Below are 23786 nucleotides of genomic sequence, written 5' to 3' on the forward strand. Positions count from 1 at the left end.
CATAATTCTAGTTAAGTTTTTCTTTTTATTGACATGAGTGGGTCCCTTTGAAAGCCAATTGTATGCAAATAGTCAACAAACTAGTACACATCAGAGCGTAAGGTCCAAGACTTTGTTGGATACTTTGATACATGTGTTTCAAAGTGAAGCAAGCTATTTAACGTCCGTATGTCTCTTCGATGAAAATGAAATACATGTTAATATATGCACCGGCAACAATTCTAAACTTGACTTAAATGTATATCTCCAAAGTATCTTGTAGTAAAAGCGTACACTCTTTGAATGCACATCTTCCCAAGTAATTTACAGTTACGATCAACTATCAACCCATCATCTCACCCCTGTCTATGAATCGCTCAAGCAACTCCTTATCTTTCAAAACCAAGCAATCATCAGCCTTTCCAAACCAATTGTAGCGTCCTTTGGCAACATAGTCGTAGACTGCATCCCTGAGGGGAGTTGGGATGATTAAGAGCGTGCTTAAAGCGGAGTATGGTAGAGGCAAATATGAAACTACTCTCAGTGCGGCTGCAGGAACCACGAGCAAGTTAGCTAAGGAAATTGGTGCTGGGGGAGAAATGCAGAAAACTGAGACTGAATAAAAATGTAGGATAAATAAAATCCTCACTTGTCGAGTTCCATATGTCCTTGAGCAAAATAGTAAAAAAATGGAAAGGTCATCATGATAAGAAAATGTTCAATATTTATGTCAAGGTCACTAGAATAGAGAATTTGCTAATATGAGAAATCTATCCAAGTATAGTATGATTTTCTATGTTTCTAACACAGGTTAAATGTTCTTAAGAAAACAATTGAGGGGTTATAAACAGGCATCTACATTTGTGCCTGCAAAACAAATCCCATGCAGAATGTTTTACTCTCCAGTTTCACAGGAAAATCACATCCCTTGTTGTCATATGCCAAGTTTTAATTGCTACCTAGGTAAATCCATAGAAAGAAAGAAACAGACAGCGACCTAGAGCTAGCAAGGCTGTGAATTTTATATTAGCTTTCTACACAGTTCATCTCTTCTCAAGAAATATGCCCAGTGGTCACTGCATGCACCATAACACAGAGCAGACAAGGGGGAAGATATAATTAATGTATTAACCTTGTATAAGTAGGTAGAGTTGGGGTATCCATCGACAAATAAGAAGCTGCTGCCAGAGTTTTGATTAAATTACTAAGGAAAGCAATATAAGCAAATGCAAATAGGTCAATAAGGTAAATTAGGCTGGTTTCTCCATCAAATGGGAATTACCCTAAACATGGATATCCCAACTACTAGAGCAGTCTAAATGCTTGAAATTCACTAACTTTTTGGTAAAACAGGACACTCTTTAACTGATGAATGGATCCGACTATAAAACATTAACGACCACAGATATCTCTAAGAACAGCCTAACTTGTAATTAGTAACACTATTGCTTATTGTTCTGAGGTGATCACTGAACATCAATCCAGACTATATGTATGATAAAGGAAAGTGAATAGAGAAGGCAATCATACAATGTAGTAATAAGTTAAGTGGTCAAGGAACAAACCAGTGGATGCTTGGTGGTACAAATCAGGACCCTCAATGAAGAGAAAGCGGCGGAGAACATCATCTCGGTCAAGACCGCACAATCTTAAGTATGGCTCAGCAGCCTTTGATTGGAGACAACAAAACTTAATCTTCCTATATTTATCTGCTTTAATCACCCACTTCACTCCTGTATTATTGCAGCATAAAAAATGCCAATTTAAAAATAATGGAGAGACAAGCACAAGATGAACATTAAGAACTTGACAAAAGAAATTGGGTATTGATATGCGGACTCGGTGGTGGTATTATGGTAAAAAATGAAAAATGTAAAGGTGATCATCTTTGTGCATTGCTAATTTCAAGGAATTCACTTCACAATTAAAGTTGGTTGGACAACATGGAAACCAACTAGTGCCAAGAACATAAACACATATAACATTTCCATTACAAAGGGAATTAAGAAGCAAGTCTGGCATAATAATTTTCAAGCATTATTGAAGAAACCCAGATAACATAAAGGTAACCTCGGTGGCAGAGATGGCAGACACCATCGTAGACGACGACACGTGGCTGGAGGAGAGTGGGTAGTGTAACAGGGCTCGGGAGGGTTGACGCGTCTGGGTACAGCACTTCTCCAGCAACATCAGCCGCAGTTTCTGAGACGGTATCGATTGGTAACGGAGATGGAAATGGAGAGGAAGAAAAGAAGTAATTCTTTAAGGAAGAAGAGAAAAATAGAGATGATCTCGGTGTAAATGTTGCAGTCAAGTTTCGAAACTTTGTCATCGTCATTTTCTTTGCTCTGTTTTTTTCAAAAAATTATTTTTGATTGAAAGGGAGTTTCAGTTTTCTTGTTCAAGAAAATTACAAGTTTCTCTTTTCTTGGCAGTCAAGTCGGAGTCGGTTCTTCCGGAAAAATCACCCCGATATTGGACCCGATTGAAAATGGTTTTGTTCAACTTGGATTAGGACTTGGAACCTAATTAACTTTCTTGAGTAATTAATCATCAACCTAAAATTGCATTCGCTATTTACTATTTTTTTTTTTAAAGAAAAATTATTGCAGCCAATTGCGAGGAGCTACAGAGCAAGAATGCCTCAACCTTATACACTTCTTTAGCGCAAAAGAGACTTGAATCTAAAATTGGTCTCTCCCAATAGCAAACCCCTTATAGCCATTATATCGATCTCATGCCCCAATCTTTTAACGTGGAATCTCCCAGTGGAAAAAATCAAGTTTTGCCGCTGTGTCCTTTCTGATGACTAGTGGCATGGTAAGTGATTTCCTTGCAACCAAGGATTAATGTGATCATGTTATAACCGATTGAATTCGGTGCATTTTGGGAGAATTAAGTAACCCAACCCTTTGTTTTCACCTGTTTCATTAGTGGCTTATGGAGTACATTTTCAAGTTTGAATAAGATAACAGGGAATGAATAAATAATCTAATTGTGGGAGGTTATTAGATTTATGCCTATTTCAGGATAAAAAAGGGAATCGAGCCGAGTAGTCTTTCAGTTTGATGTCTTTAAGCCGCTTTGGTGTATGCCTGCTGTTGACAGGATCTCAAGCACGGACAAATTAAGAGGGAAAATAAGTCTGTCAGATAAGCTCCAATTTGCAACATCACCTGCTTCAGAGTTCTACTTTGAAAAACATTAAGTCACCTGGGCGAACTTTTTGTCCCAATAATCATGATTTCAACATCATGCAGTCTCAATCATTGTAAAGACACTCTTCTTGAACTTGGCCATCTGCAACAGAAAAAAGTCCCATGATTATTAGAGGCTTAAACGTTACACAAATTTAAATGGAGAACTGGATGAAACAGGCAAGCTCACCAGCAAGCTGGATGGCCAAGTTCGCTTGAGCATCAGCCTCGGAATTAAGTGCCTGTGATGCACACGTGACACCAGGTTAGGGCACTAAAGTGAGCCAACAAAGCAAAAGAAGCAGCAACAGTGAACCACACTAGCTTTCATTGGCATTCAACCACCTTACTAGTAGCAATAGTATTTAAGTTATTATACTCTTTGGTGATAGCTTTTTTTCCTACTCTAATATCCCCATGAGAGAATGGACAGCATCAAGAGCACGAGATCTTAAGAACTTAGTTTTGTTTGGATTTAGATGTCAATGGTAAATCAATGTAGGACAGCATTAGGTAAAACTGTTCTACAAGTAATTGTGGAAAATAACAATTAAGAGCCCGAAAACCGTATTATAAGTACAGAATTTCAGATTTGAAAATGGAGAAAACAAAGAAAAAAAAGAAAGAAGCTTCTAAGATTTTCAAAACAAAACTGCTGTTAATTTTATTAAACAAAACTCTGAATAAAGAACATATAACATGGGTATTTATAGACCTACTAGATCTAATATCGACTTTTAAACAAAACTAGAAACACTTGAACTATCCTAAACCAACAAAAACTCCTAAATAAGACTTTAAAATAAAATAAAGACTCTCTCCTATAGAAACTGAACCACTATTCCAGCAAGCCTGGAAATTACCCTGGATATTGAGATTGCGAAATACTAGACCCTAACTCTAAATTTCTGAATTCTTTGAACTTTGTGCTTAAGCTCTTCCTTGACTGCATCGTAAACCAGAAGTAAGCCAACACCAGGATCAAGGTGGTTCAAAGTGGATGTAAACCTTAGAATAGACCACTCCCAAAACGAAGGTCAGGTGATCTGTATCTTGGTCAGAAGAAATTACATTTCATCCCTAGATGAGTAAAACTAGCTTCGTCAAGCTCAGCAAGCATTTGAAATCTAAGTTGCTGGTTATGAACAGAAAATTGCAGTTTAAATAGGCAGATCATATAATCAAAATATACTCTGTTACTCTATTTTATATTTTATATAGTAGAAACTTATAAACTAAAAATTATTATTATATTCATTTAATAGAGTTTTAATAGAGTATTGATATGGTACAGAGAAAGACCCCGAATACCAAACTTGATTGTCCACTAGCTAGCATAATAGTTGAGTTCTCAAACACATTGAACGTGAAGTATAAACGAACCAGGTCAGAGAAAGAAAATCTAAATGCTTATGATGAGAGAGCTCGCTTAAAAAATTGGGCCGTGCAATCAAGCGAATGGTAAGGAACCTAATCAATTTTGGTGATTCTCACGGAACTTGTGATACTACTATCTGTCCAGGACAGAAGGAAAATATGGTAGCATAATTTTTATATTAGCACATGTTTTCCTAACACAAGATAGTAAGATAATTTATCACAAAAAAGAAAAAACTATAATAAACTGCGCCTACCCTTAGAACATGACTGATCTGAAAAGAAGCAAACTTGTCCTTCAGTTGTTTGGCCTGCTCATACAGATTAGTCATGTCTTTGTGTTTGACCTTCCATAAACCCTGAACCTGTTACATACTTTTCCACATAAGATTAAAAAATGGGATAACAAGATGCATGCAGGAATATCTATGATAAATAAATGGCCACCAATTAGGTAACTAAATAAAATATGGACATGATAGCTCAACCATGGATCCTAGACTAGGGTTTTGGACATGAGTTGTGAGATTGAAGTAAAAAAAGCTGCTTTAACTAGCTAGAAAGAGAAGGCACCTTCATCACATTCCAAATGCTTCCCTCGTTGATACTGGAACCAAGACTTTCATTAAGTATTATAATATATATCATTCTTCCCACAAACATCATTGGCAAAGAATCTATCAGACAAGCTGGCTGTCTATTTTTGGAAAAGGTGAAGTTTTGAGCTTGAAACTATAAAAAGATGGATCCATGCTGATCAATCCAATTGACCCTTCACCCCAACCCACCTCCACCAACACCCATATCAACACGAGAAAACAATAAAGAAAGAAATATGGATGCAGTATTTCACATAGTTATTTACATTCAATCACAAGTGATTAAATGTTACTTAAACAGTAAACAAATGCTACTAACCAACCTGAGAGCAGACAAGTTTGGAGTCACCTTGGACACGAATTTTTGTATAACCCTTTTTAAGAGCATATTTCATTCCTAAAATCATGGCTCTATATTCGGCCACATTGTTTGTTACTTGGCCCAATCCTTCTCGTAGTCTGCAAATCTACATCAATTGGAGGTTTAGAAAGATGGAACTATTAACCAAAGACAACGGGATAGAAAATAAGGCAAGATTCCATACTATACGTCCATCTGTAGTCCGCAACAGAGCTCCTGCCCCAGCTGGTCCAGGATTTCCTTTTGAAGCACCATCAAACTCGAGAATACAGGAGTCCTGGAGATAAGGGATCAGATTTGTTTTGTATAGCATTTATCACCTGACCCTAAGAGTATTTATTCAGGAGGACCTCTTTCATTATTTCGATTACTGACTTATGAAAATAGCTCAGCCAGTATGACAAAAATTTATTTGCATCTGCGTGGCATTAATAAGACATCCACTTACGTCATCGTAGTACAATGCCTGAGCCTCAGTTTGATTATCCAACTTGGCATGCTTTCTTAGAGGATCAGTTAAACCAGAAGCTGATCCATCAGTTTCCTGCATTGCAATAAACATACATCTAAGGAAAGCACAATAAGTACAAAGACTAATAAACACGCATCTTTTGCAAATAGAATCTGCCAAAACAACGTATTGAATCCACGTTATATGACATAGCACAACCTTAAACAATAGCACAATGTACTTTCATGGAAGTTTAAATGCCCTTCAATAAAGCCTTAAACACTAAAGACAATATTTCCACAAACATAAACACACACACAGGCGCGCGCACATACAGAGGAAGGGAGAGGAAGCACGAGAGAGAGAAAGATAAGGTGATTTCATATTCCACCTTAGTGCACTTTCACTGTTAGCTCTTTTCTTATACAATAATTTTACAAATCAGAGAAAGATAGGATTCCAAAAACTTACCACAATCTGCAATCCTAGAAATTCCTGTGATCTCTTTTTTGTTGCAACCAGCGCAGATGTTTCTCCTTTGGAAGAATCAGGTTGCTGCAACAATAAACTAATTTGAAATTCCAATTACACCGGTTACTAATATGAAATATCCTCAAGTACCTTGGACTAACAAAATAGGATGAAGGATTTCTTGCAAAAAGTTGCTAATTGGCTACTAACTGGAATCTGACACTTCCATTTAGTTAAGTTTCATCCTTACTAAGTGTTGAATTGACAGGCTATAATTCTACAATGAATCCAAAAGGATACTCCTCAATTACCAAATTAAAATAATCTTGTGTCTTAAGATCACAGAAAATGGATATAGGTGATTGTTAAAAATCAAACAAACACAAGGAATAGCTTATTGGATAATGTTGTTAGTTTACCTGAAAAGGACAAGGGACAAGTGTGCCAAAAAGGTCCTCTTTCAAATCTTGAGCTCTGATAGCGTACAAAGCATTCTGGAGTCCACGTGATACAAGATATTCCTCAGTGTCCTTAGATAAAGAGTACCCTTTGTATACACTGACAGGAGGATCACATACCTAGCAAAATATAAGCCCGTATTAATTTATTCTACATTGTTGCAGACTAAAATACAGGAAAGCCGCAATCAGTACTAGAAAAACAATTGCGTAGAAAATACATCATACCGGTGTCTGCATTTTAACTGTTACTGATTAATCACTAAAGAATTACAAGCCATAGCATAAAAAATTTCCTAGTTGAATGAACAACATAAGAAATTTAAAACCACAAAAAGTGATACATTTAATCTTGAACTTATAATCAAATGAAAATAACAAAGGCATCATTGTTATCTCATGTGTTTGCCAAAAGGAACACATCAAAAGCACACAACTTAACTTGAACAAACAAGAAAATCAAACCATAATAATAGAGAGGTGAAAAAAGGATTACCGACGAACCAATTTGAGCTTGACAATCAGTGAAACTCTTATAAACACCAACAACGTCACCTTTCCTCACAACAAAGAAAGCATCTTTTTCTTGCTCCATAGGTGCTGTTGCCGACTCAGTAGGATCCAATTTCCTCTCACGAGAAACTTTCGCACTTCCTTTTTTGGTCGAGTAACACTGAGCACGAAACCTAAAAACAAATTGTAAATTGAATTTGACTGAATCAAAACTAACAGGACGCTCAAAGCTTCTATTGCGCAAAGGAGTACAAGTAGAAGTAGAATAACAATAACATTGATGCGAAACGCTCCTCGAAAATAAAATGCCTTTTCCCCTTCCAAATATAGCCGCTGTGTATGATGACACTCGTGATATGCAGTTCATTCCAATTTACTGTCTCTTCTCTGCAATTCACGACTGAATGAGGAAATATGTGTCTCAGCTAAGTACGGGTTCTAGGCTAAGGGGGTAATTTGGCCCCTGAACTTTGACACACAAGACAGTTTACCCCAAAATCAACTTTCTAGTTCTAGGCGAATAAAATCAAGTTTTTGGCTAAAAGGCTAATTGCCCCCTTCAGCCGATTCTGAGTGGGTTTTCTGTTAGTCAGAACAATAAAGGCTTTGTTAATTTACGATTAATCCAGGTACTGTATTATAACAAATGGGCTTTTCTATTATTTTCTTTTTCTAGTTGATAAAAGCAAATTAGCTTTTGCATATTATATCAATTTTTCTTTATATATCTTTTACTGTAGGAGACATTCTCACTATTCTTCGTGAATAATGAATGAGACAATTCCAATTCCAATTCCAGGCATCCTCAATTCACACAAGTGAGAATACCGAACACTTGATATTAAATCTTATATTATTTATAGAGCTTCTGCACTTATTATATAATCTTAGATTATAACTATATTATGGTTATTTGATTAAATACGACACGGTCTGCTAACGTATTAAGAATGATAAAAATTTATGTGATACAAAATTGAAACTGGAAAGCCGGTCTTGGGAGTATAGCATGTAGATCACAAACAATATCCATCTCTTCTCTTTGGAGTACTAATTCTAAATGACATAGTTTGGATTCCATGGACACGGGTGCTAGTATAATGTTTCAAAAGAATTGGAAGTCAGGACGTGGATTAGCTCTCTTCTACTGAAGCTATAGCAGATTGCGAACCGTATTTACTAAACACATCAGTTAGCACGGCCTTCTCCCTGATCTTTAACCTGCATCAGCATTGACAATGATTATTAATATGGTCAAAAAACAGAGCAAACAGTACCACCACTAGACAGCTTAACGCAGGTAATCACCTCTTTGCAGATCCTGGGATTTCCAACTTGGGAGCCTTCTCTGCTGTCGCTTTTGCCCTAACCTTTTTCTTAGTAGCCCGTCGTTTATCTTGCTTCTTCTGGGAAAATGAACCAGTCGTAGGTTTCACAATCGCTTGCACTATATCACCAGTATCCGAATCTGATATGCTGAAAGATTCCAGACTATCAGTAACATCTTTCAATTTTTCTGTTCTGAGTTCATCCATGTCATCAGGTACATCAGATGAAGTTTCTTCAGAGCATGAGTCATCCATATCAGCATTAGCATCTATATCTGCTTCAAGAGCAGGAACTGTCAAGTTTGAATCAGAATAGAAGCTGCTTGCTGATTCATCATCAGAAGAGTTGGAAGAGTGTCCATTTGTCATCATGCATTTTATCTGCTTCTGAATCCTGCCAAATACTATACTTTGTCCAGAGAATTGTTGCACAAACCTGTCATGGAAAAAAATGCATTTCAAATAAGAAGCAAGCAGGAAATTTACGTTTATATCATGTATCTGGTACTACATGGCTTCACTCCCAAGAACTCCAATCATTCTCTTGAGGCCGATGAGTAGCTCATTTAGGTACATGACATTAATGGAGAGCTCGAAAGTGCTGTTTTTGGCTTTATGAATCTGACTTTCAAGCTAATTTAATAAATGAGCTAGGTCTGAATATGTCAAAACTTAGCTTGACTTGCTTATTGCCATCGAGAATAAAATGATGAGGTTGTCCATCATTTCCACAGGATTTCTTATCTAGTTCATATTTCCTTAATGTTACTACCATATACAAGGTTTGCAATATAACATTATCTACCTCATGAATGCCGTATAGAAAAAATCAGGCTAAATACTTTTCAACTAGCATCAAGATCAGGAAATCACTATCTTGTTACATCAATAGTATGATGCTCCAAAAGGCAAACAGCTACTATTCGATACTTCATTGTACGTAATAAAAAGTAGATATACCTATCAGCATCCTCCTCAGACTTGAAATCAACAAAGGCAAAGCCCTTGCAAACAGGGTCTTTCGTCTTCTTATTTCCAGAAACTGCTGGGAATATATTAACAACACCAGGAACTTCTTTGAATGCTAATTGTAGATCTCTGTGGATGTTCCTTTTCTTTGGAAGGTTGATAATGCGCACTCTAATGCCACTAGGTACAACTTCAGCCACTGCACGGACTTAATATCATGGAGGAAAGTCAGGTTCAAGTTAACAGGGAGAAGTATACATAGCGTTCTCAAGGAACCTTAAATACTAATTATACTTCTTTAAGTACAAAGAGAGATACTATTATATGAATCCTGGAAGTACCATGTATTTGCTAGGTAAAAGAGTCCTAATGAAGCTTGAGGCATGCAAAAAGTGGCACTGTCCTTAAGGATTAACTTTAGTAACCCTCCAGTATTCAACAAGCAGTACTGCACATATATGTACAACAGTATTTTCACAATCCTTATTTGTTATTTTTTCACTTGGCAGATTATATTACAAGTTCCATGAATAAATCTTTGTACAACATATTTGCTCTCCATGGGTATATGATGGCTGGACACAAAACTAAACTCAGCAATAAGTTGCCTATGCTGCAAAGGTCTGTCAAGAACACAGCAATGTGTATACAGATACACACAGGTGTGCACACACAACATACATTTAGCACTACTGCTAGCTTTGGATGCATGGGTTCAATCCCTATAATGAAGAACGCAGGCTACACGACTATCCCCATGCATTTCAACCTGTGGAAGAACATTATAACTTTTTATTAAGGAACCATTTATAATGCATTGGCAAAGGGAAAATCCTTCTTCACTTTGTGATATGAACACTGGAGAACCACCTCAAAAACTTGCACATTGAGGTGGAAGAGCAGAAGCCATTATCTGCTCACATCAAGTTCTCCACATAACCAATGACGGATATTGGGATTTTAAAACATTTGAGACTAAAATAATCCGGCCTCTTTTACAAGAAGTAATATCCCATTTCCGGATGTTGCGCAGACTCAGGATTTCTATGATATAGATAAACTATTTTAGCCCAACATATGTAACAAAGTAAATATAAGAAAGCTCACAGGTATTCACTTGCAACAAGAAAATAAGACTAGTTTAAGGATGTAACTTGATGCATCACATTATAATGCTAAATAAAAAAAATACTTTAAGCAGACCTTTGTTCTTTTGACCATCTTTCTCGGATGCAGGCTTAACTGGGTTATTTTTAAGAGTATCCAAGTTAGCAGCTTGTGCTTTTCTACTCTGTTCAATTTCTTCAAGCAGCTTATCTTCAACAAAAGTATCATAAACCTTCCCCTCACCAAACCCACGTGGCTTGTTCTCTAGCCACTTTTTCATTTTACCAAATGGCAAAAGCATCCCTTCCTCCTCCTCGTCACCCTCATCAACGAAATCATCATCAAAAGCATCAAGTTCATCATCAAAATCATCATCATCATCCTCCAAGTCACTCATGTCCATGAGGGCAGTGCTGCCATTTCTGGGTTTTTTCTTCAGTGCATAAAGAGAAAAAAGATTGCACCTTTTGAGCGAAAGAGAAGGGAAATTAAAAAGGGTAGTTTGAGATGGTAGCGGAGAAGAGAGGAAAGTGTTGTTCTTGAAGCGGAGAGTGAACTGTGACACAGTTGAAAATGATTTAAGAGTTCCATTTGGAATTAGAAGACGAAAGGATATTGAATTGGAAGTAGAGGCAGTGGTAGTAGGGATAGTAAGAAGAGAGATTGAATTGCTCACCATCATTTCTGGCTCTCTTCGCTACAGCTACTACTGCTCTTGGTCTAATCCACTCTCCTGACTTTTGCCAATGAAAAATTAATCACATAGGGTGAACACCGTTGGTGTCGTGGTGTAGTTGGTTATCACGTCAGTCTAACACACTGAAGGTCTCCGGTTCGAGCCCGGGCGACGCCACTGCTTAAATTTTTCATGGTCTAAAAATATCGAGGCCAAATGGTAAAAGGAGAAAGTTTAGATAGAAATAACAGACCAAAACGAGATTGAAGACAGTCGTGTAACTAATATGGCTTGTTTTTTTGAGAAAGAATTTAGCTTGTAAAAGAAAGAAAAAGAAAAAGGTGGATGAGTCTACTTGAGTTGTTAAATGCATGTGGAGCCTAATAACTGGATGCTGTTAAGTTTCAGCTTATAAACCAGCCCAGCAGGCTATATATGCTCCAGATTTCGTTCATCAATCCCAGCTAAAAATGATCTTGGTCCATAAACAAGGCTGTACCATTAGGACCACCAATCAACTTTTTTTTTTTTAAAACAAAGAATTCATTTCGTTTTGCCATTTTCACCGTTTAAACAATAGATTACAGATGGGTTACACTTGCACCAAAAATATAATTTGCCCATTTCTTTAGATAAATTCTCCAAAGTAAATCTAATTAATTTTGAATTTTCTTACATGTCACTTGCCAATATGCATCACAGTACCAAATTGCATCCAACTATAAAAAGATGCACGTTATGTTGTAAGTAATGAGTAGATAGTAAAATGTTTAGGTATGTAACAGAGAACATAGTACAGAATAGATTGTAAAATGCACCCAGTTAGGGTAGATTATAGTTCTATATCTAAACACCCAGTTCACAATTGGTTGATCTATTGATACGCAAACATCCGGGTTGCATGATTTCTTTACTTATACAAAGATCCTCAATTTTTCCTATTTAATTTTTTAATATTTGTATCTTTTATTATTGTATTATTCCATTTCTTAGTTTTTATTTGTTTTATATTAAAGAATTAACCATCGTGAGATTATAATTGACATTTTCTCAACGATGAGTCAATTTGAGTTAGTGCATGGTTGCTCCAATGGTTCCAACAAATAGTGTTCATCTAGTGATTTTATATATTTTGTGTTACTCAATATATAGAATAATTTTATTTCATATAATTTCTTTTAGAAAATTACGTATTCCCATTTCTCTTAGCTATCGGGTTTTATGTTTTCATTTCCATTCAATGAGGAAGATTTGAAATTTTTCTTTGTTCTTAGTTCTATCCCGATTGGCCTCTGTTTTTTCCATTCATAAATTCCTGGAGTCCGTCTCTGCTTTAGATGCCGCAGCAATAGTGTTAGGCTTTTGACCTTTAAAAGATACAACATTCCTGATTTTCCAAATGTTACAGCACAAGAGTATAGTGGGAGCCTTAACTTGATCGAATACCTCAGCATTCAGGGATCGCAGAATCTTAACTGTGTCCATCAGACATCGTCTGAGGGAAAACTTCAATCCCAGGTTTGAAGCCAAGGCTACCTTAGAACCACACTTGTGAAGCCCAAGAAGTCCTATAGTAAGTGATTATTCCTGTTGTGCTTTTGGCTGGTGGTTAATAGCTTTTACAGACCTTACTTTATTCGTTATCTATTGTCCTTTTACTGGGACTGATGATATAACCAGTTTACTGCTGGAATGCATCCATAACTAACATTCTAGTGGAGATGTGAATGGCATGAAAACGTAACGCCCTAGTGTTCTGGGGGAACCGATCAACTCTTGTACTACTACTAACCATCTCACACTCTGATCAGTCCTTGCATCGGATCCTTTGCCTTGCTCCTTGTAGAATTGCTAGGAAAAACCAAAATTGGACCATCTCGTGAGAGGTTAGGATTTAGGACCCTACCGACATGGGCTCCCGGAGTCACGAGTCATGAGTCACTGCTATAATAACCATCTGACAAGAAATATGGTACGTACCTCCCCTTAGTCCACTTATACGACTCATCCTCTTGGATGGTAGTAACTATCAACTCTTTATTACTAATAATAATATGCATGTAGCTTGTAACAGTGCTCCAAATTACTGCATTCTGGTTTTATCAGACATTTCATTCATATGATACTAACATATATGCAACATATCTATTCATCAGATAAGGAGTGTAGTTTCAGTAACGGAAAGCCTGAAACACAATTTCGGCAACTTATATGAGTAGGGGGGGAGCTTCTTGGAGACATGGGGTAGCCATGCCCTCCTTCCTCCCTCCCCCACAAAAGTTTTCATGAATGACATGCCATACTATACTAAAAAAGTTTTGAAGGATTGCCATTAATTGAATCCTTCAAAACTTTGCACATGTTTTAAATATAATTTAAACCTCCAAACATATTATCCAAATTCCTTCACTATATCTAGGGAGTTTCTTGCCCAAAGATGTTACGAGTTGATGTTTAGAGCATAATATTCATGTTTTTAGATTAATTTTTTGAATTTATCTTGGGTGTTAAGCCCTTCAGAAAGAAATCACAACAGTCGGACCAAATACATGCACAACATATATAGATGTAAAGAGAATAAACAACACACGAGGCAGAGCAATTGGTGCCCACAGTAAATCCCAATATACAAGGCCAACCTTCTAAGTCATTTTCCAATTTCCATGGACCATTTCTTCAACACAAAAAATAGTCCAACAATAATAACACTATTAGGACACATACCCTAAACGCAAAACTTGCCAGTACTTTTTCCTTGAAACAACTCTTTAGACTTTCCAATAGGAGGTTTCATTTTCAATTACCTTTATAGGATGTAAAATGCTTAGGTCTAATTGAGCAAAAAGTTTCATGATCCTCAAAATTGGTACTTCCACCTCTATTTTTCTGGGTCATGCTTATGCCAGACGTAACAGGTAAAATTAGCTATCACAAGTTACTACCCCGCAAGAAATGGCCACCTACTGATCAATTTCTAGCAATTGGAGGGCCAATTCTTTTACTTGAAATAACTTCCATTCCAATTACTCCTGTTTGATTTACAATTCTTTTTTTTTCAATAGCAGTTTGATCCCATTCTATCCCATAATTTATAAAGAATAAATACTCAAGTTATTTTTATGCCTAAAACAAATTAAGTAGTGCGATTTTGGAATTGGGGCCATTAAATTTCAATTCTCCTCCTTGTTTGTCATTCAATTGAAATTAGAATTCTGACCACAATTTCTTGAATTCCTAACTTGGACTCCATATCTTTCATCAACAATATGTACATAATCATTTAGTTATCATATTACTTACCTATTTAAAATTATTCGTAAGAACAGATTAACTAGAAATTGAATCTAAAAAAATTAACCCATCCATTAACTGCCAACCCTCTTTCTGACTGATTGATTAAGCAGACAAGGAGAGGAAAGAAGCAGTCAAAAGAGAGAAAAATAATGGAAGTAAAACATTATAGAAGTGGCAGTGATGCTAGGCTGTTTCATGCCCCACAAATTGTATAGTTTTTCTAATGTCTAGCCCACAACAATAAGGCAATAACTTGAAGAGTTGAATTCTAGGGCTTGGAGACATGGTTCCTTGGATGTTGGCATTAGGTAACTAGAGCTATCTGTAAGGGCCTATACATTGTCTTTTCATTTGATAATTGGCACACTCCAAATACTCTCTAGAAATCTAAATAGTCTAAATCAAAGATCAACACGACCACCATTTTTAGGTTTTATTAATTTCTATGGTATAATCTTAGGTGGTTGGCAGATGTAGTATATTTTTGCCATTAGCAAGCCTGCTTGTTGTTAAGCTTTCTAGAAGAGACTCTCTTTTAGATTTTTCTTTTCTCTTTTTTTCTTTTAGGACCTTTGTGTATTAGATCTTAGTATTGGATGAGTAATAAGCTCTTTAAATATTTTATACTTTCTTAAAACCAATACTTTATACTTGAAACAATGGAAGACTGACATATATTTTAGGTTTTTTGAGACTTACAAAAAGGAATTCTTTTTTTTTATTATTATTTTATATTCCCTATTAAAATTTCTATATATTGTTTCAAATTTTTAAATGAGAGACACCTATCAAGAATTTTTTTTTTTCTTTTAATGAAACTAGCAGTTTTTTTTTTATACTTAATTATATAACTGAAAAGTAACATCTATTTTTAAATTTGTTTAATTACTGTAGATATTAATATCCAACAATAAGATATAATTATAATACAAGGGAGCAGCCAAAAAGAAATTGCCCTTTTAATTGCTCATATCTATGAAACTAGTTTTGTTTTCGTTCATCCAGAAAGCTTGTTTTCGTTGAGATCTCATTTCATACATGCGAAAGGCAGTATGAACTTCTAAAATTCTTAAAAGGACAGTAAAGTTAGGGTTTTTGAATATTTAATTTTCTACACCTATCAAAAAGGGGGACTTTTTTTCAATATTGTTTAATGACTTAACGATGCTTAATAAGTAGAACGATTAGAAGGTTAATAAAATTTTATTAACGTAATTAAGCAAATATATCAAACATGGGAAAGGAGCTCCAACCATGGACAAGCCGTTTTGTCAGTTATGAGCAAGGCATGAGCCTAATTTTTTGAGACTTTTGTTTTTGTTGAGAGTTTCATGTAATTTAGGTGGCATTATCAACTCATATATGCCAATGAAGTTGACGGTATGAAGGCTCTCAAAGATAACGAAAGAAAAGATTGAAGAAGACATTAGCAAGTTTTCAATAACAATTAAATACTATTTTTAAATATTATAATGTATATATAATAGGTATATATTTTTGGACACAACCCTTGGAACTGGAAATGCAGTGATGGTGGAGCATAATCTACTACAAAATCCTAACCACTTTGCCTGCTGAATTATTAATGTCCTCATTCCAATCATATAATTGCATGTGCTACAACACCATAGTCAGCTAGAGCATTTTATGATTAATTAATTATTTTGTTTGCACCAAAATTAAAATATACAACTATACTCTTCTTAATTGGAAATCTTTTTCTTCATCAATTTCGATTATGGGATAAAAACTGCAGTCCATAAGAAAGACCAATTAGTTAGGTTAACAAATTATACTAATTCATTAAGTTAAGCATTTACATAAAATGGGATGAAAAAAAATAATACATTGCCATAAGCTCTAGCCACTTAGTTCAAAAGGATGTAGATGCATTATTAGACAGGCTTGAATAAATTAATTGAGCTACCCAACTAAAGCATGCTAAAGAAGACCCTAATATGTGGATTTTGGTACTAACCAATAGTTTAATTAAGAATGAGTCAATGTGGCAGCATGCATTGAAAGATACTTTCACTAAAACCATGATTTATTTATTAGTTTATTGAGATTGGTTATTTATTTATTTATTTTGAGAAGGTTCATTAAAATAATACCCTATTTGGGATTCCAATTGGTATATTAAAAAAAATATGGGTTTAAAATTTTTTAATTTAATAAATTGATTTTTAAATTATTTTTTTCAAATTTATTTCTAGAAAAAAATATCAATTTAGTTGTTTCTTTTCAAAAGTATCATTTTTGAAGTTTAAGAAAATTATTTATTTTTCAAAAAAGTAGTTTTATCAATGCATTATTTGGAATGGAGTTATACACCAAATAGCTGTTGGATTTAATTGGATTAATTCGTAAATATAATTTTTCTTTTGAGTATCGAATCAAGCAAAAAATTATTACATGTTTAAGTACAAATCTTTATAATATGAAACTGGACACATGGTAACGCTAGCTACCTTTAAAATGTTGACATATGGCCAAAGAAAGAAAACCCCACAGTTCAAATGGGAAGAGATAATGGCTTAAAAATGTCTCATTGAATGTCTTGATCCACCTCACCGACCAAAACTAAAAAGGTGATATTGGGTCCTATTAATTTACTAATATATATATATATATGTGTGCTTATTTTTGTGAAGTTTAAGCCTTAGCCATAGATAGGAACTGATATCAGAATCCCAAGGGTCCAGAATACTCATCTTACTCCTATTGCTGGAGAGTCACTTCAAATTTCTATTTCACTTTTCCCGGGGACAAAGGATTAAAAAGAAAGAAAAGAGAAAAAGAGAAGGGAAATTCTTTAACCTATTTTTTCAAAATAATATTGCACATAGTCATATAGAAAGAAAATGTATATTCATGCTAAGCTACTTTTTGTTAGACTTTTGTCTTTGAGAGCCAAATAATACAAAGGCCGAAATAGATATAAAGGGAGAAAACAGTGCTGAAAATGATGTTTCCACTTTGTGATTTTATTATTATTATTATTATAATTTTCAAGTAATTAAAGATTTTGCTAAGGGACAAATATAGGAAGGCTCATCTTTCTTTCTGTTAGATTCTTTTTCTTTTTTTTTTTCTAATTTGTTACATGGGATGGCTCCTCTTTGAATCTTGCGACCTTGTCCGATGGCAGATAAATAAACAAGTAATTATTAATTATTATTATTTTCTTTAAGGAAAATCCCAACTCTACCGTATGCATACATATCCCCTTTTCTCATCCCCAAGATGGGCACACCTTATAAATTAACTAAAATATTCATTAATTAGCCCAATATGTTATTTAGTTTATAGATTTGATATGTATGTGTGTTAATTACGAGGAGTACATATATGAAGCCAAAGTCTTCAAATTTTTAAATCTTTTGGGGTCTCATAGCATCCTATAATTGATGAGAAACACACAAAGTTAGGTCAGTGTCAGCTATAAATATTTATAATAATTTCTTCCCCAAAAGAAAAATAAAATGCTATTTATTTAACAAATTATAGAAACATGAAGTGACAAGGAAATAAAATACGTACACCTGTCTTCAAAGACATATACATTGTTCATGCTTGCTCCCCTACTCCTACTCCTACCTCTCTCTCTCTCTATATATATATATAGAATAAATAAATAAAAAGATTAAAGCAGATTCTTAGTTAAATAGTTTATGGACTTATGATCTTTCCCCATGCCTGTGTCTATATGTATTGTGTTAAATGTATCCTGCAGATAATTGGGGAGGGAGATGCAGATTTTCAATTTGTACTATGAAGAGGTTGGCACTCGTTTTTAGCTCAAGAAATTGACTCCGAAGCTAAAGATATTATCATATGTGATGGAATTGGGCACATGCCCTATCCGACAACAGTTAAATTGCCCACCTACCTAACAGTTCTAGACAAATATGAAATATACATATATGTTGGAGGAAAATCAATGTCTTTTTCTCCTTTTATTTTCCTTTTTCTTTAACTGAGCTAAATCCTTCTTTAATCTACTTCTTTATAATCTTCATAACTATGATTGGTTTTCTTTCATATTTAAATTGTTTATTAGTCATTGTATATATAGATGGATAAATTTTGATATAAATCTCTTCATGGCGGTTCTTAGATATATATCTCTGTGACATTAATAAAATATGAAATCCGTATCTCAATCTGTTGAAAAAAAATACATTAATATCATACTCTTACTAATTAATTGAGTTTTTTTAAAAGAACTAATTAATTAAGTTAAAACACCTAAATTACTTGTTTGCACTATCTTATTTATGTCTAAGATAAGCAATTTGGGTTTTTTTAACGGATTTTTAAATTGACGAAATTCGAACTCTGACATCAACTTCTAAAATGATTTTATTTTACTAACAACGCAGAGTAAATTTTAAGGAAGTATATTTTTTTTTTTCTTTCAATGCAAGCATAATTAGGAACTAGCATCATTGTTAAAATCATTTCGTGGAATTAAGGAGCAAAAGCATGCTAAAGAATTACAAGTGTCCATGATACCATGAAAGTGAAGGAGTCAAGTTACTTATGATGTATATTTTTCAAGTAGATGAACCAACCACACCTTCTGTGATGTGAGTTAGGTCCTTTTTTTTTCCCATGTCATCGCCGCGCCTGAGACTTCCTTTTTTTTTTTTTTTTTTATCATTAAATACACAACATACTAGAGGAAGAAAAAAAGAGAGAAAGAAAAATCAAAGTGAGCATTTTGTCAAGGTAAAGCTAAGAGCTACAGCATCTTGCATTGATTTTGCCGTGGACCATAAATTGCATTTATAGTCTGATATGTCCAACAACTAAATGGTTTCTCGATGTACATGCATCTAATTAAACACAATATCCTACTACTACAGTATCTTCTGAACTATGATGAATTCAGCTTTTTGATTAATTTGAACCCAGTTTCATACAAATTTTTAAAAAAAAATAATAAAAAGAATTTCAGCTGCTTTGCAGCTTTGTTTAGAGATATCAAGAATGAGAGCACCAGAAGAAAAAAAAAAAAAAGGAAATATCAAGAATGATAATTGTATGATTCGGTAGGCCATTGCATGGAAAATGTTTAAGTTGAAGTGGGTGCTAATTCTTTACCAAATCAACCAAAAACATGTAAACATGTACAGATAGTATAATAATAAACTTAAGAAAAAAAAAAAAAGGGAGTTGGCACAAGAATCATACCTATATATATATGGCCAGTGATCTTTAAAGGGTGATCAGTGAACATTTATTGGAAGACAGCAATAATAGCAAACGTCCACCCAGTGCTGCTGTAGTTTAAGGTACAGTTTCATAGTGGCTTGTAGAAAGACACCTTTTTCAGTTTGAGTTGGTTAGGTTGGGAGGGCACTATATGGGACTTCACTTTAGGGTTCAAGCGCTTGTAAGGGACAAAGCGACAGGCACAAATCCTTAATTAGGTTGTCAATCTGTTGTTTAATTAGAGGATGAAAAAGAGTTTACTTTCAGTTGGTTGTGGTTGATTCTTTTATTTGTTTAACAATGTACCCTTAATCAGCAAAGAAGAACTTCTGGATATGACGTCAGCTTATTAGCAGCCCATTTATCGAGCAACTGTTTCAGTAATAAAAAAATTCAAGATTTCTATCACTAACAATTTATTTTCTTCATCTTGTTTCTTTTCTTAAAAAAAAAAAAAAAGGAAAAATAACTTTGTTATGGTGACACTTTAAAGTCATTAAATAGGTAGGGTAGAATGAAATAACATAGTAATCATCCATGTGAAAAGGTAATTTGAATGTTAATTGGAGCATATAAATAATCTTATATATCATTTCAAGCTGCTATGTGCAATTTCTTTTGGCGAGTTCAAAATGTTAAATCATGTCCATGAGATGAGAGAGATAATTAATGGGTTACTTTATATATACATAGTTTCACTTCAAATGTGTAAAGAGCTTTTTCATGAGATTTCAACATGTTAAATCATGTCCATATATGCTCCACTAAAAGTTAAGAAACTCTGGAGGAACTTTCATCATATCACAAAAAAAACTATTTTAATTAATGTAATAATTCCAACATTAAAATTCTCATAAGATAGTAATATGTGTATAAATATATATGTATACACTTGCCCAAATTTAATGTAGGTCTATTAATAGCCTCTACCGAACCTTATCGATTAGGATGTTTGACTAAAAAATATACCATTGTCGGAATGCAAATACAACAACATTTATATATTAATTCAAGATTAATGATTTTTCAGTAATAAATTATCCCGAGTGCTTATTACAGTCATAAGAGACCAGTTTCATGCCCTAAAATCATTTTTATTATTATTATTATGATCTGAAAGTTAAATGTGTCCCAAACATATTGCAAGTTTCCAGCCACTTCGGATGTATATATGCATCATAGATTTATAAGGTAATGGATTTGGGGATTTAAATATTAAAAGTCTTACACCAGTGATTATAGACTTGAGTTTGAATTTCTTTTTTCACATTAAATTACTTTTTATTTTTACCATAAATATAATGAAATAAGTATTCTTATTATATACTTTGCAATCCGATAAAAAGAAAAGTTTGATTTGAAGCTAATTGTGGAGTGACCCTTTAAACCAATTTCATTGATCTATCCATGAACCCTCCACTCAAATGAACCCAAATGGACTGAGGTTTTTTTCTTTTTTCTTTTCTTTTTTAATAAAATTGATCGAGTTGAACCATATGTGTATAGCAGTAACTAGGTAGCGGATGACCCACTACTTTCATCAACATAAATGCTAGTGGGTATATTACGAGAAGTGAATAATATGGACAATTCAATTAAAAACAGACACATTATTATTGAGAAACAAAAAAAACTAACCTTGTTGAAATTTCATAAGAGGGGAGGGACTGAGGTTAGTGACCCTGACCCCTTGAAATCAACACATCGTCAGTTAGGATCACTAAATTACAACTCTAGCATTTAAGGGCTCGAACCTTTCTGATCTAATGTACTAATAAATTTCAAGATCATATAACACTTTCCCTCCAAAGAAACTTTGATTAAATACCAATATATATATATATATATATATCAGTGCTATATATGCTAGCATTTAATAGTCAAGGTGAAAATGTTTGTTAAAAGTATTAAATCTCAATTAGCTCATCGCCAAACATTCAATAAAATCATCTTACGTGACTCATACTGCAGTAATTTAAATTTTTGAAATCAAATTTTAATAATTTATTTGTTCTATAAAAAAATTATAAGAAACTACAAAATAAATTTCCAACGGTCATTTTAATTTGTAAATAATAATAATGTTGAGTGACAAAAAGTTTGCATCATTATATATGTCATGGAGGTGCTGAAAGTTGTTTCATATTTTTGTTGCACCAAACAAAATGTGATTGGTGTTGGGTGAGCTAAATGTTACACTTGTGATTGATTGTGCAATAAAATTCTCTTCATTGGAATGAGTAATAATGATAGCATAGAAAAATATTTTCACATTATTGTTGCATATGCAAGTGCTTGATGCGTTGCCCATGCCCACGACTTATGCCATCATTCTAATGCTCTCAATTTCCCCTTGAATCTTCACGCTGCTAATCTTATAGGCTTTCCCTCCCTTTCTGTTTTTTCCTTTCCCCCCTCCTCCCCCTATGTATATAGCCTAGAAATGACACATTTTGCCATATAATTTTTATATGCCATGTCGCAAATTCACATGCATTTTCTTTCCATTTTACGTTATAATTAACTTTTGTATTTCATATGTTCTTGTTTTTCATGTTCCTTACTACGTGTATAATTTAATTTCAGTTTTTTAGTTATCCCCCTTGTCGACTTTTAACTTTTATCTATATTTATATATTTTTATTTACATAATACGGATGATAAATGAAATTAATTGCCTTACATTTTTTAAATGATTTTGCAATAAAGACTAGCTCTATTCTTTTCTTAATCATTGATTTAAGAGAGGGCGAATAGGAAATGAGCTGTAAAAGAATAATTATTTTTTTATATTTACTATAAAAGATAAATATTTATTTAATATTGAAAAGAGAACTTAAATTCAAAATCTCTCTCTTAAAAGCAAACGTTAAAAGAAAATTATATATATATAAATATTTATCGATTTACTAATTAACTGACTTAGTTTTATTGTTTTTTTTTAGTTCAATTTCGATTTCAAATTCTTAAATCGAAGTAGATCTGTAAATTTTTTTGAATATGATTCAGTCGATCGAACTGTTATCATCCCTGCATAGCAGGCTGTTGATAAGGACAGACATTGGCTTCCAGTAACATGTTAGAAACACCAAGTTTGGAGGGAAATGAAACAGTGTCTTGTTTTCATGATCCTTCGAATTTCTTTCTAGGCAAAGCACATAAGCCAAAAACTGATTGGTTCATCCATCATGTGATCTCTGGACTCTGATTTTCAGTAGTATCCCTCCCTTCATTGACCAATCAGTAATCAGTTTCTCATGGGTCGGAAATCTGCACAGCATGGAAAGATAATATCTAATAATGTTTAATCAATTGGAGAATGATGTTATTGTACCAGTGTTTTCCATACCCTATATACTTCTTCCATTCTAAATTGATAGTCATTTTTTTAAGAGGTTAACCTATTTATTTCTTTTTAGGTTACAATTTAGTCCATAGACACAAAATAAAGGACCCATGCCGATAGCCAATTCTTTTCCCCTAATTGTTAACTTAGTAAAATTGTTAAAAATATTCTTCACTTTTTTTATATAAGTAGTATTACATCTAATTAAATTTTATATTCTTTTACTTTAAAATTATGGCTTTTGTAGAATGATGTATAGAAAAAAATGATAACAAAATTAATAGTATTAAATAAAAATTATATCATTAAATTAGAATGGAGAAAATAGATTGTTTTTGAATTTAGAATTGTCTGTATGATGACATATTTATTACTTGTTATTAGAGCGCATTTTTAAAACTAAATTATATGATTTTTTTTTTATTGAACTATACGAAACA

The 23786-nt window shown here is 33.8% G+C and overlaps 3 protein-coding genes and 1 non-coding gene across 7 annotated transcripts; 1 reads left to right on the forward strand and 3 right to left on the reverse strand.

Annotated features, from left to right (window-relative positions):
- Positions 1-5: 5 nt before the first annotated feature.
- LOC125368577 (uncharacterized protein YuxK) lies at positions 6-2729 on the reverse strand. Its single transcript, XM_002534480.4, has 3 exons — positions 2050-2729; positions 1545-1712; positions 6-528 (listed from the first exon to the last, which is right to left on the reverse strand). Exons 1-3 carry the CDS (start codon positions 2315-2317, stop codon positions 323-325), a joined length of 642 nt encoding a protein of 213 aa, XP_002534526.1. The 5' UTR covers positions 2318-2729; the 3' UTR covers positions 6-322.
- Positions 2730-2879: 150 nt separating this feature from the next.
- LOC8280792 lies at positions 2880-8024 on the reverse strand. Of its 3 annotated transcripts, XM_048374014.1 has the most exons (10): positions 7683-8012; positions 7390-7579; positions 6855-7013; positions 6436-6519; positions 5962-6057; positions 5698-5790; positions 5476-5619; positions 4811-4918; positions 3367-3418; positions 2880-3279 (listed from the first exon to the last, which is right to left on the reverse strand). In XM_048374014.1, coding segments are annotated over exons 1-10 (966 nt in total). In that variant the 5' UTR covers positions 7685-8012; the 3' UTR covers positions 2880-3241. The 3 variants fall into 3 exon arrangements, with proteins under 3 accessions (XP_048229971.1, XP_002534525.4, XP_048229968.1); XM_002534479.4 differs by having other exon boundaries at positions 7390-8015; XM_048374011.1 differs by lacking the exons at positions 2880-3279; positions 3367-3418 and adding an exon at positions 3861-4229 and having other exon boundaries at positions 7390-8024.
- A 319-nt stretch (positions 8025-8343) lies between these two features.
- Positions 8344-11802, reverse strand: LOC8281932. Of its 2 annotated transcripts, none has more exons than XM_015726726.3 (4): positions 10907-11802; positions 9695-9902; positions 8715-9170; positions 8344-8627 (listed from the first exon to the last, which is right to left on the reverse strand). In XM_015726726.3, exons 1-4 carry the CDS (start codon positions 11490-11492, stop codon positions 8540-8542), a joined length of 1338 nt encoding a protein of 445 aa, XP_015582212.2. In that variant the 5' UTR covers positions 11493-11802; the 3' UTR covers positions 8344-8539. The 2 variants fall into 2 exon arrangements, with proteins under 2 accessions (XP_015582212.2, XP_015582211.2); XM_015726725.3 differs by having other exon boundaries at positions 9695-9911; positions 10907-11791.
- TRNAV-AAC lies at positions 11590-11663 on the forward strand. Its single transcript has one exon. It is a non-coding gene; the product is annotated as a tRNA-Val (tRNA).
- Positions 11803-23786: the final 11984 nt, after the last annotated feature.

This window comes from Ricinus communis, chromosome 1 (assembly GCF_019578655.1).
Source record: "Ricinus communis isolate WT05 ecotype wild-type chromosome 1, ASM1957865v1, whole genome shotgun sequence".
NCBI classification, from domain to species: Eukaryota; Viridiplantae; Streptophyta; class Magnoliopsida; order Malpighiales; family Euphorbiaceae; genus Ricinus; species Ricinus communis.

Excerpts from the sequence above, each read along its gene's own strand:
- LOC125368577 (XM_002534480.4), bottom strand. The coding sequence starts at position 2,317 with ATGACGATGACAAAGTTTCGAAACTTGACTGCAACATTTACACCGAGA. Across the intron at positions 1,713-2,049 it reads CTGCCATCTCTGCCACCGAG|GAGTGAAGTGGGTGATTAAA; the intron begins GTTACCTTTATG and ends GCAATAATACAG. Across the intron at positions 529-1,544 it reads GTACCACCAAGCATCCACTG|CCGCACTGAGAGTAGTTTCA; the intron begins GTTTGTTCCTTG and ends TGGTTCCTGCAG.
- LOC8280792 (XM_002534479.4), bottom strand. The coding sequence starts at position 7,773 with ATGAACTGCATATCACGAGTGTCATCATACACAGCGGCTATATTTGGA. Across the intron at positions 6,520-6,854 it reads TTGTCCCTTGTCCTTTTCAG|CAACCTGATTCTTCCAAAGG; the intron begins GTAAACTAACAA and ends TTATTGTTGCAG. Across the intron at positions 5,791-5,961 it reads AGGCATTGTACTACGATGAC|GACTCCTGTATTCTCGAGTT; the intron begins GTAAGTGGATGT and ends CCTTATCTCCAG.
- LOC8281932 (XM_015726725.3), bottom strand. The coding sequence starts at position 11,492 with ATGATGGTGAGCAATTCAATCTCTCTTCTTACTATCCCTACTACCACT. Across the intron at positions 9,912-10,906 it reads AGATGGTCAAAAGAACAAAG|TCCGTGCAGTGGCTGAAGTT; the intron begins GTCTGCTTAAAG and ends CATGATATTAAG. Across the intron at positions 9,171-9,694 it reads TCTGAGGAGGATGCTGATAG|GTTTGTGCAACAATTCTCTG; the intron begins GTATATCTACTT and ends TTTCCATGACAG.